Here is a 13,119-nt window from a genome sequence, read left to right on the forward strand (position 1 = left end):
CATGTGAAAACAACATCGAGTCCCAGTTACAACTTAAAGGTGGTGTAAAGAATTTGGTCATCACCTAATAAACCCTTTCACACCAAGAACAATTCATTGTCATTCCTTAGTCTCACTGAATCCGTAGTGAACTTGCCAGGGCTGAGACCCTTTGGTAAAATAATTGGCGACATTAACAGGATTCATTGTTGACCAAGGAACAGGACAGGCTGCCCTTATGGGAGGGGTACTTGAGCAGGCTGCCTCTATGAATTGGGAGACACTTAATGTGGGGAAGTTGGGGTTCCTATGGCCAGGATCCTCACTGAACTTAAACCACCTGATGATGTAACTGGCCTGTTGCTGGGCTGCCACTTCCACACCTGTAGGCAATAAGTTATTATTGAGCTATATAGAGAGCTCTGCCCAGTGCTCTGCACGGAGGCAGAGAGGCTAGTGCTCGACCTACCACCAGAGAACAAGGTGGGTAATAAACCCTTTCACCCCAAAGAACGTTTTGCTGTCAATTTCTTTGATCACACTGAATCCATAGCGAACTTGCCTGGGGCTGAAACCCATTGGCAAGAACTTAAGCATCCCTGAGGGCATGTGGTTTGAGGTGGCTTGCCTTCTAGAGGGCTGAGCCCTATCCCAGTACTGGAGGCAGGTAGAAGTGACACCTGAGGCAATAGGGGGGGGGGCTTGGTATAGTAAGTAGGTCCTTTGAGAAACAGAGTGCCTGTGAGGCAGGAACAGTGGGTTGGCTGCTTCTCACAGTATTAAAAAAATCTACAGATGAAAAGAACATGCTTCTGAAAGAAACAAAAGAAATGGCAGCATGAGAATGCAAGCTGCAAACTGCTGTGGACTCACTGAAAAATGAAATGGCATTGATATGAGAGGAGGTAGCACAAGAATGCCAGCTGTAAGGAGCTGTTCAGAAGATAAAACTTTGTTGGTGACTGAAAGGGCATCAGGTGGCACTGGGATAAGACATGTGCATCTGCCTTTACTACAGCAAAACATGCAGTCAAGGCTGTGCAGGCCTTGAGTGTGATAGACCCATCAAGGCCCCGTGAACTGGATGTTCATGTGATTGAAGACAGTTATGGATGGGGTTTCTGGCAGTCACTTGAACTCACCAGCCTAATGGATTCTGTTTGCAACTCTGGAAAGGGACAAAAGTACGATACACTTTGATAGAAAAACAATTGGCTGCCGTGTATCATGCCTTGCTAGCTACAAAACCCATCACTGGAATGGCCCCAATAAAGGTATCAGGGATAACCACCGATCCCATCATGGAGTTGGTATGAGACTGAACCCAAAATCCTACTGAGGCAGGCATGAGAGAGATGGTTGTTGATATCTGGATTGAAGTGAGACACCAATAGTCTGCAGGGATGGTCAGTCTGTTTACTTATGGTGCTATGGCATTTGAACAAGAAACCCCAAAAGGGAGCCCTGAGCTCTGTAGACAAGCCAATGCATATTGCTGCCTCCCCTATACAACTGTAAGTACAAACCAAGGAAGAATCATTGAAGCCAAGGTTTGGCCACCAAAATAATATCTTGCTGCCAGCAACAACTGCATTAAATCCTGGTGACTCCACTGAGTGGATGTGGCCTTGGACATTTCATCACATGGACCAATGATAGCTGGGTCTCCTGGCACCTTGGGGACAAGGCCTGGAAACAGGCCTTCTGTTAGTCCTGGAGTAACAGCAGATTGGCCCCCAGAGATCATAGTAGTATATCCTGAGCGGCCAGAAGGTAGGAGCATCTTATCAGGGAGTTTTGTTTTATCATTATGGACAATGCATGCAACTCCAGTAGCATATATATAGACCCTTCAGTAACCCCAATGGCAATAGGGGGAAAGGTATGGTATACTAGATCTGGACAGGACCCCTGTCCTGCTACAGTCCTATCATAGGACCACTCTCTTGCATGCATCCTACCTGATTCACAAGATTTGCCTATTTTGGTGTCATTAAAACATGTGTCTTATCACCCTTAAGGTGTTTGTGGATTGGCCACACAACCTAGCAAAAAAACTGCTACTCACTGGGGTGCATGGAGCTCCCTATCAGGACCACTACTGTGAGTCATGAACTCACATGAGTAGACCTGGTTTTGAATATAGCTGAAATAACCTCCTTAGGCTTGAGGATTATTATACTTTTTGTTACCTGTGTCAAAATCTGTTGTATCTTAATTTTGTTATTATCTCTATGTTGCTATCTCTGTTGCTGTTGTGGAATCTAGTTACAATGCTCCAGCTTTATCACGCAGGGACCATTGCAGAAGATTGAGAGAGTATAGAAAGTGAGGTGAGAATCCTGGAGTGGTGGAGTGTGGGGAAAATTGAAGTTCCTATGGCCAGAATCCTCCCCTGAACCTAAACTACTTGATGACATAACTGGCCTACTACTAGGCTACTGCTTCCACACTGGTAGGCAGTAAACTGTTATTGACTAAGTCACTATATAAAGAGCTCTGCCCAGTGCTCTGGGTGGAGGCAGAGACTAAGGAGGATTACCCACCTACAGATTGTTGGATGCAGAAGTAATTCTATTGCTCGACCAATCGAAGGGGAAGAAAGCCGGGGTAATAAACCCTTTCACCCCAAGAATGTTTCATTGTTATTCCTCAGGCTCACTGAATCCATAGATGATTTGCCTCAGGCTGAAACCCAATGGCAAGACATTGGCTCTGCACTGACTCTGGAACTATGGGGGTATGTTTTTTCAATGCCTCCGCAGCCTGTCCAGAAAGGCCAAAGGGCTTACCTTATCTCCCTGGATTACATCAGACAGCTTGGAATAATTCAAGGGTTTAGTGATATCTTGCCAATGGGTTTCAGCTCCAGGCAAGTTCACTAAGGATTCGGTGTGATCAAAGAAATTAACAGCAAAGTTCTTTGGAGTGAAAGGGTTTTATTACCCAGCTTGTTCTCCCCCGCGGTAGGTCAAGCACTAGCATCTCTGCCTCCACCCAAGCACTGGGCCAAGGCCTCTATATAGCGCAATAATAGCTTATTGTCTAAAGGTGTGGAAGCAGTAGCCTAGCAACTGGCCAGTTACAGCATCAGGTGGTTTACGTTCAGTGAGGATCCTGGCCATCGGAACCCCAACTTCCCCACACTACACCCCCCCAGGATTCTTGCCTTACAATCTACATGCTTTCAATCTTCCACAATGGTCCCTGTGAGAGAAAGCTGGAGCACTGTAACCAGATTCCACAATAGCAACAGAGTATAACAACAACTTAGAGATAATAATAAAAATTAAGATACAATAAGATTTTGATACAGGTACCAAAAATTATAATAATCCTCAAGCCAGAGGAGGTTCCCAATCCACAAAGACTTTAGGGGCTTTTTGCTCCTGATAGGGACTCTCTGCTACTAATGGTTCAAAAGTAAGTTCTTCCTGCTTTTCACTAGTATATGTCACTGGCCCCAATAAGCATTGGAGTTCTTCACTCAAGGAGCTACTAGAGAGGGCACTACAATGCTGTAGGTAAGCACCCCACTTGACTAGTGTGGGCGTTTGAGCCACATCACTCCTTGGCTTTTGGGTCCAGTCTTGTACCCACCCCAAGATGGGATAGGTGGTTATTACCTTTATCGGGGCCATTCCAATGATGGGTTCTGTAGCCAGCAAGGCGTGATACACAGCAGCCAGTTGTTTTTCTATCAAAGTGTATCGTACCTCTGCCCCTTTCCAGAGTTCTGACCAGAATCCAATAGGTGGCAAATTCATTCAAGCTGCTACCAGAGACCCCAACCATAACTGTCTTCAGTCACATGAACATTGAGCTCACAGGGCCTTGATGGGTCTATCACACTCAAGGCCTACACAGCCTTGACAACCTGTTTTGCTGTAGTAAAGGCAGATACACATGTCTCATCCCAGTCCCACCTGATGCCCTTTCATACCAACTTGTATAAGGGCTTCAGAATTTGTGCCAAGTGCAGGATAAACACTCCCCAGTAGCCTAGAACACCCAGAAACTCCTGTAGCAATGTTACAGTTGTGGGGGTAGGAAAGGCCTGGACTTTATCTATAACGGTGTTTGGTATAACTTTGATCTTACCCGACCAGATGATCCCCAAGAATTTGACAGACAAACCATGTCCCTGAACCTTGGTCCTGTTCACAGACCATCCTTTCTTCTGTAAATGTTGCAGCAATCTAGGTGCTGCACCTTCTAGATCTGAAAGAGAATCGGACGTGATCATGCAATCATCAGTATAATGCTACAGCCGCACTGTTGGCAGTTTCTCCCATGTAGCCAAGTCCTGGGCTACAAGTCCATGACAGATGGTGGGGCTATGGATGTATCCCTGTGGGAGGATGGTGAAAGTCCATTGCCATCCTTTCCATGTGAAGGCAAACTGTTCCTGACTTTCCTGCTCAATGTCAATGGAAAAGAGGGCTTTAGCAAAAAGATCTATCTACCACATAATGGTATGCTCCTAGCTCATGGCTGAGGGTATCCATAAAGCCTGCAATAGAGGAAACAGCAGCATGCATAGGGATATGACTTTATTCAGTTCTCTGTAATCCACAGTCATATGCCAGGAGCCATCTTGCTTTTTTACAGGCCACACTGGGGAATTGAAAGGATTATGGGTGGGCTTTATAATACCCACCTTTTCCAGATTTTGGAGAGTTTCTCCAATCTCTTTATGCCCTTCAGACAGTTTGTATTGTTTGGTATTAGTTACCTGCCAAGGCACAGGCAAAGCTATGGGTCAGTGCCTAGCATGTCCCCTCAAAACTGCCTTCACCACACATACTCTCAGTCTGAACTCACCTGCAATGGTCTGCAACCATAGACCCTGCAGGATATCAATCCCCAAAGTATACTCAGGGATAGGAGATATATACATGGTATACTCTTTTGGGGGTAGATGACCTATTCCCAAAGGGATTGGGCTATTTTCACTCTGATAGCCTTACCCCCATATCCATCTATGATAGTGGGGGTCCCAGGGAACCGCTCAGGGTTACCATGAATCAGGGAACATTCAGACTCAGTGTCCACCAGAGCCAGGACATGTTGTATGTTCACTGGGGACCAATGGACAGAGATCTCAACATGTGGCCTCTGGTCCCCCCTGGTCTCTCAGGGCGGATACCATGACATTCCTCTCAGTCAAACCATGTTCCTCAATCACCTTCCTGTGTGGCCTCAAGTGAGATAGGCTCGCTCTTCAGCAGGAAGTCTTGCAAACAAATAGGCTGGACTCATTGCTCCGTTTGTAACCTCTGCCTCTTTGTTCTTAATGGCTGGAACTACTGCTATGATTTCAGTTGTTATCATAGCTCTAGTAAGATCCTATTTGACTTCCCACCTAATTTCCTTCCATCTGCTCCTGTCCATATTAAATCAACCCACATCTGTGTCCTTGTAACCTTCATGGGGCCTTTTAAATTCTTCTTGTGAGAAGCAGATCTTATTTCTGTGTTCTCATTGCTTCAGCCTCTCCTAAGTTGGCTGCTGTATGTGTCACCTTTCTTATGGGCTGCCATAAGTGAGGGGAAAGAATGGCCACTCAAAACCCAAAGAGGGATGTGGGAGCTGTTTGAAGCCCAATATTTCTCATCCCAGTAGTGAAAATCTCTTCATCTGGGTCATAATTCTCTGTTCTATAGATGGCATTTCTTATGCCTAACTCTCGTAACACCTTTTGGAGCTCAGCATACATCTGCCATCTAACAGGAGAGGATGGTAGGTCACCCTGATTAGGCCACACAGCATGAAGTGCAGCCATGAGCCAGTTCAGGAGAGAGTGACTCCCTGGGGTCGGATGTTTCATTTTGTAATCGTTGCTTCAAGGCAGGCTGCACTGTGAGGGAAGCCAGCTTTCCCATCTCTGAACCTGACAGAACAATTTCATCCACCCCTAAGTCCCACAGATGCAGGAGCCAGGCTGATATTGACTCAGAGGGCTTCTGCCTAAACCAGGAGCCCAAATCCATCAGCTCAGCCCGAGTATAGGGGTGGACCATAGAGTGCTCCACAACCTGGGGAGGGAGCTGCTCCTCTCCTTGGGGAACTTTCAGCTGCTGGGTCTTTATTTTCTTTACAACCACTGGGTGTGCTTTCAATACAGTAGGGGCCAGTGCCTTCAGCACCACCCCTTCATCTTCCCCAGCTCCTCCATTTCTGGGGCTGATGGCACCTTTCCCCTCCACTGAGTGCCTCTTCTGCTACAACCTTTACCTTTTCTACTGTGTCTCACAGCAATGCTAGCTCATTCTTCAGAAGCTCTCTTAGCTTCACCTCAATGCATGGCAGCTGATGTTTTCCTGCCACCTCTGCCTGTGCTTCCCTCAGGAGTATGTCTTTTTCCTTGATGGCCTCTTCCTCCTTTAGAGCACCTGGCAGCACTGCTGTCTCATTCCATAAGGAATTTTTTACCTCTTCAATTCCTTACTGCCAGTGTTCTCATGCTGCCTCCTCTCGCATCCTTGCCATTTCCTTCTTCAGGGAATCCAAAGAAGTTTGCAGCTCGTGTTCTCATGCTGCCATTTCTTGGGTCTCTTCTGTAGACTTTTTTAATACTGTGAGAAGCAGCCAACCCATAGTCCCGCTGTCTCATGGGAACTTTGTTTCTCAAAAGACCTACTCACTATACCAAGGGCCACACCTACAGCCTCAGGTGTCACCTCCACTGGCCTCCAGTCCTGGGGTGAGGCCCAATCCTCTAGGGGGCAAGCCACCTCAGACCACATACCCACTGGGGGACAATCCACTGTCTCCCTATTCACAGGGGCAGCCTGCTGAAGCACCCGTCCCATAAGGGCAGTCTGTCTTTTTCCTTGGTCAACAATGAACCCTGCTTTCACCAATTGTCTTGCCAATGGGTTTCAGCCCCAGACAAGTTCTCTATGGATTCCATGTGACCAAAGAAATTGACAGCAAAACGTTCTTTGGGGTGAAATGGTTTATTACCCGGCTCGTTCTGTGGCGGTAGATCGAGCACTAGCATCTCTGCCTTCGTGCAGTGCACTGGGCCGAGCTCTCTGTATAGCTCAATAATAGCTTATTACCTACAGGTGTGGAAGTGGCAGCCCAGCAACAGGTCAGTTACATCATCAGGTGGTTTAAGTTCAGTGAGGATCCTGGCCATAGGAACCCCAACTTCCCCACAAGTGCACACTCTCACGGTCTCCTTAGGCCCTCCACTATGCATGTGATGAAGTGAATTCTATTCCAATTATCTGTATCATCTATGTCTGGGGACCACTTAGGATTGCTCAGGGTCCATGGCCTGGCACCCCATAGGGTATCTAGCCAGTTCCTCATCTATCTTTTCCAGGCGTTTACTGCATACCATTCATCTCCCTTTTCCTGTGCAGTCTTAATCACTCTGTCCTTCTCTCCCCCTGTCTGGGTTTGGTTCAACAGGAGCATAACATCCCTCCATGTTAGCTCAAGGACTGGGGTCAGGTTCAGGAAGACCTCCAGATATTTGTCAGGGTCATCTGCAAACTTTTGGTTGTTATCTGCCTTAAGTCCTAGAGAGATAAAGGGACATGTGCCCTTATTGGTTCCCACTCTGCATTTGTTGCTTGCTGTAGGGGCAGCAAGGAGGAAGGTGAATTTTTTGTAGGGAGGGTGGCAGAGCCTGTCACTTAGGCCTGGCAACTGTGGGGGGTATCAGATTAGTTGAACTGACTTTTCTCCAGGGGCCCAGGATATGGGGGACAAGAGGGAGCCAAGGATGAGGAATTTGTCAGGGTGCCTGAGGCAGGTGTATGCCACAGGATCTAAGCATGTCTGGTCTGTCCCTAAGTGCAATGAAAACCTGTATATATAGGACATCTGACCATTTACCCTCCCTCCTACAAAACAGATCTAGCTGGAAGATGGTGTTTTAATTAGTACTTCCCTCTTGTGGCCATGTCTGTCAGATAATTAATACTGTGGCCATGCCTAAGTGCAGAAAAGACAAGGCACTTCTTTTTCGGGGTCTGGGGATCAAACTGTCCCCAGTTATTCAAAGTACATGCTAATGGTGTGCCTGATTTCAGACTTGAAAAGGAAGCTCCCATCTGGAAAAAGAGAGAAAGACGTGTGTCCAGCACCTGATTGAACCTCTCTTTGGTGACAGCAGTCCATCACCCTCCTCAGGCCTACTGGAATTGACACTCCTTAGCAGCGTGGCCTACTCGGTTCCCCTGCCTTAACCCGCTTAGGGCAGGGGCGCGGGATCCTGGACTTACCGGTCTTTACCAGCGCTCCAGTTGCCACTGTCACCGTGAAGAAAACGTCGTTCACACCCCATTTCTTAGGTACTACACCTCTCATATGCTGGTGGAGGTGGAAGTAGAGTCCAAGCACTAGGCAAAGAGACTTATACGCACCACTTTTTCAGAGGGGACATGACCCTGTTTACCCTGTTCTGTCGGGATCTGTGGCATGTTCATACCAAATGGGTCTCCAACTCAGGAGTCTTGAGGAAGACTGCTTGATGCACAATTGGGTCCACTCATGGTCCCTTGTTCTAAGTCAGAGAATAAGGTACATTCCTAGACTTAGGCCTCAGAGCCAGTATTCTCTTCTCTCCCTCTACTCCAAGTCCTCAAGTATCTCGGCTTTGGGGCTACAACAGACAAAGTGCAGGACCCCCTGGAGAAGGAGTAAGTAAGGCTCCTCTCTCCTGCAGGGCCAGATTGAGCCACTGAGTGGGCACTGGGGCAGGGGCCTAAGAGGCCTCCCACTACACAGAGAAGGTCTCCTTGCTCTGCTTGAATCTAGTTTTTTTTTTTACTAGTCCAGAAGTAAAACAGTAACAATCTATAAATGACAAAAACTTAAAAATGTCAATGGTTAAAGATTTGATGAGAGTTCATCATAAGGCAGGTGACATAAGGACATTTGGTTAACAGTTTAGCAATCTAAAGTTTAGCATCATTCATTTGACAATACTTTTCAGGTAATTATGTATTAAATGAATAAGCCATATTAGCCAGTATTTCTCTCTTATAAGGAGAACATTCTCTCACATGTTCCAGGGGCTCTCTGGAAAATCTCAGAGTTTTGAGGTAAAAGCACCTTTCTAAATTTGATTTTGGTTAGTTGTCAAAAGAGTTTTTTGCCTAAATAGGATCATAGGTCACCATGAAACAATACTTACCCATTTAACCATAGTGACAATAAAGATTTTAAAGACAGATATAGAAGGTTACATAGTTGTTAGCAAAACTTAGCTCTGTAATATTAAGATTTTGTTTTCTTAAGTACTCAAAGTATTCAATGTATTATTGAGACATTAAGCATGAGAAATTGGTAAAAACAATTAGAAATCCTTTTATAATCTCTTAATATTAAGAACAGACCAACAGTTTGAAAAAACTTTGTGCTTTTAATAGAAAGCGAAATTCTATTCTCATGGTGTACCTGATATCAAGCTTCATTTACTTCAATCTCACATAGCATGACCACATTAAATTCTTCTACAAACCTTCGACAATTTTCTTTTTACATTCAGAATTCTTCCTCTTTAAATAACCAGCTTTACCTTAGGACAAAATTATCTTCTTTTACCCTCAATAAAAATGCATTTCCACTACTCGTACCTTCTCTTACCAAAACACACATCTGGCATGCATAGATGTTTCCCTTACTATTTCTAATAGTCTTAATTAGAACTTAAAACTCTTAGAAACTTTTTCAGTGAACACTGAGAAGCTATTGTAAACTGTTACACTAGCATTCTTAGATTGGCAAATTTATGAATACATTTCATAATTTTTAGAAACATGAGCTTCTTCATAGAATGTTTCAATAAGCATAAAATGTTTACTAATAAACCCAAATCTGTTTTGTTTTTCTGCAATAAGCCAAAAGTGAATAAGCTTATATTCAGTAATTAATGTTTCATTATTTTATCTTATTTAGAAGTGATCTAATTCATTAACTTGACTTACTACTTAGCAATCTTTAATGTTTCAGGTTACTACAAAGATTTTCAAGCTGTACATATACATACTGTAACACATAATTAAAAATTTTTATTTACTACACCCATTTAGTTCACTTGTTCTTAACAGCCATGCTAAATGACCTGTAAAGCCTTCATTAAACATGAAAGTCAAGCCTCTCTTTAAGCCTTTTTTGTAAGATTTAACAGATATCAACCTTAATGACTTTAACTTAGGCAGAATAAATGTTTTCATTTTAGTGGTTAATCACATTGGGGACACGTCTGTTTCAATTCAACTTAAATTAGCATCAATGCTGAGTATCTTCTATCAGAAGTTTTAAAAGTTTTGGAATGATCAATTTAGGTAAAATTGCAGTATTTCCAGAACCTCTCGCCTGGCCTTAGTGCATCTTCATACAATAGGTGTTTCCAAAGGGTGGAGAGAAGTAGTCCATGTACCTACCAATAGATAATTAGGAGGGCAAGCAAGGGCTTATCTGGACAAGAGAGGGTGGGTGGAGCTCTTTTCTGAAGCAGCCAGGTTGACAGAGACGCTGGGTGACTGGTTGTTAAGAAATAAAAGGGTTTCTCCCACTTTATTTCTCCCTTTGACTGATTTCGGTTTCAAAGTTATCTGCCCCAGGATTTTCCCCTGGAGTTACACCTATGCTTGACAATTATTGTTGCTTTATATTACCTCATTTTAAAATGTCCTATGTATGTAATCTTTCATCCAGCAAAATTGCAACTTCCAGGAGCAAATTGGGACGGAATTTTAAGCTTGCTGAGATTTAAATAAAGATGTCACATTGAAGGACGAATACTGAGTACTGTTAGGAAAAAAATGGCAAAAATACTTCTGGCTCAATAACGCAGAAAAGATGTTTAGAAGGGACAGGCCTCAGTACCTTCTCTCCCCTCCGCCCTTTTGCAATTCCCCTAATCTGGCTGCCTTTTCCATTCTTCCTGGAGCCCGGCAGATAAACGGAGTTTGCCGCTTCCCCGCAGCAGCCCAAACCCTGCGTTACAGAAGGGAAAACGCCGCCACGTACAACAGGAGCCCAAGTCCCTGGCTCGCTCCCGACACAGGGAAGGCACAGGATCGACGCGATTGGGGAAACCGGCGCTTCGCAGCAGGGGCGGGGATTCGGGGCCGGGGGTGCTTGCTGGGGAATGGTAGGGGCGCCGGGAGGAAAGGGGGCGCGGAGAGAAGGAAAGGGGACTTAGAGAAGAAGGGGAGCACAGGGAAGCGGAGAGAAGAGCGACGCAGCGGAAGGCGGTCGCCGGAAACGGAAGACGGCCGCGGAGGAGCGGAAGGGGAAGTCGCCGCCGCTGCGTGGATCGGGCTGAGTGGCTGTAGGGGCTGCGCTTAAAGTGTCACCGAAGAGAGAACGCTGGCCCGTCGGTGTGTAATGGACTTAGCGCTTCTGCACTCGAATCCCTAACGTGACCACCCCCGGCTCGGCGGCGCGCCCCTGCGCAGCCGGCGCGCGGGCCCACTGGCCTCTTCTGGGCGCTGGGGCGCAGTGCCGAGCGCTGCGGACCGACTGCGAGGTGGAGGGCGGTGAAAACGGAATCAAACTTTTACGTGGAGGAATATACCCCATTAACGTTTTCAAAATAACAGGGAGACGCAGTAATTTAAATTTGGAATAATGACCAGGCCCTGTGCTAAGTAGGTAGTTTCCTGGGGCATCCTAAAGGGTTCCCTAGGTTCCGTCCACAATTCTTATGTTATTAAATTATCTTGCCTAACTAAAATGTACATTATTTGTTTCAGGCAGCCAAGTTTTAAAGAACAGCAAAAATGACCCAAATCATTTTACCATTTTTGGTTCGGGCTCTTCGTGCTAAAATTCTTAGGCGCGTCGATAATCCCTTTAATGTTATGCACATACTAGGGTCATAAATGTAGGTGGTTAACACCACAGATTACTTAAATTTTTTGTTTAAAAGACTAATAGAGACCTTGAGAGAAAAATGTACATCGACCCGCCCCCCAATTTCTTTTCTTACTTCCACACCTGAGGTTTTACTCTTTACCTGCTATTGCTCTGGGTGCTAGAGGTATGAAGAGAAACTGGGCATGGGCAGGAATAACAAAACATCCCTCTGAAAACCTGTGAAGTTTTGAAGGAAAGCTGTAAGTGAAATCTATCTGGGGGCGTGGGGAGGGAGGAGCATTGTATAAAACAGCGGACTCCTTAACACATTGCTGTCTGACCGAGGATAAGTGCGTAACTAATCAGTTCTATTCCAGAAAGAGAAACCAGCCTAGGAGAGAAATGGAGTTGAAACAGGGTGAGTGGTGGGAATAATAAATGGGATAGCTGGGGAATTTGCTTGTGGACAGATTCTTAAGCCTCCTATGGCATTATGGATTCTTAAGCCTTGTATGCCAAAGAGTCTTTGCCAAGTACTCTTCTAGGCACTGCAGATGCCCTCTTGCTGTTGAATTTACTGGGAAGGTTTGGTTAAAGAAGTAATTACAGGAATATGTTAGTGAACATTAATGAAGGATCTAAGTGTTGTGAGAGCAGAGTATTTCGTGTAGTCTAGCATATTAAAGAGATGACTTGGAGTTACTCTGAGGAAGAAAAAAGTGTAGCAGAGAACGGGTCACATATACAACAAGCTTGTAATGAAGAGAACACTTTGAGGAACTGAAAGTTTATTTTGGCTGTGTGAGGAGGGGCGGGGTGTGTATGGAATGTAATGAAACTTGAAAGGTAGGTTGTTATATATAATGACGGCCTAAACCCAAATCAAAACTTTTAAAACAGGTCATATATTCACAGTCTAAAGTAGTGTATTTCTGGTTTTGTTGTTTACTACCTGCCTTACTGAATTGTTACTGACTGTCCGTGTTAGGCGGGTTGAGTTTATTTTCCTCCGTTCTTGTCCCCGCCACAACAAAGAACTGAAGGGTAGCGAAGAGTAAAAGTTTTGAACTTAAAAGAGAAAAAGTGTGGGCGTCCTTAGAGAGTAGGCACACTGAAAGGTTGGGGGTTCTCTTAAGGATTTTTCAGGAATATGACAAAGGGCTAAGGGGTGTAGACGTGTCAAGTGGTCTCAAGATGTTTATCTCTGGTGAGAGACACCATGTCTCCTCTCCTCTGTTATCAGTCCGCCGCTGGGAACAGACCAATCAGGACTGCCTGCCCTGCCCCAAAGGTGGGCTGAGTTATTGTCTG

At 45.2% G+C, this 13,119-nt stretch overlaps 1 protein-coding gene across 7 annotated transcripts in view; it reads left to right on the plus strand.

The window, feature by feature from the left end:
* Positions 1-11,157: 11,157 nt before the first annotated feature.
* The window catches only part of ECHDC1 (ethylmalonyl-CoA decarboxylase 1), a 68,528-nt gene continuing 66,566 nt past the window's right edge, over positions 11,158-13,119 (plus strand). The window contains exons 1-3 of one of the 7 annotated variants that reach the window (XM_057489279.1): positions 11,267-11,600; positions 12,186-12,226; positions 13,052-13,099. In XM_057489279.1, coding sequence (XP_057345262.1) covers positions 11,581-11,600; positions 12,186-12,226; positions 13,052-13,099 — 109 coding nt within the window. In that variant the 5' untranslated portion in view covers positions 11,267-11,580. The other 6 variants (XM_036903871.2, XM_036903870.2, XM_036903872.2 and 3 more) reach the window with 6 other exon arrangements.

The sequence above is a fragment of the Manis pentadactyla genome, chromosome 12 (assembly GCF_030020395.1).
Source record: "Manis pentadactyla isolate mManPen7 chromosome 12, mManPen7.hap1, whole genome shotgun sequence".
Classification (NCBI taxonomy): domain Eukaryota; kingdom Metazoa; phylum Chordata; class Mammalia; order Pholidota; family Manidae; genus Manis; species Manis pentadactyla.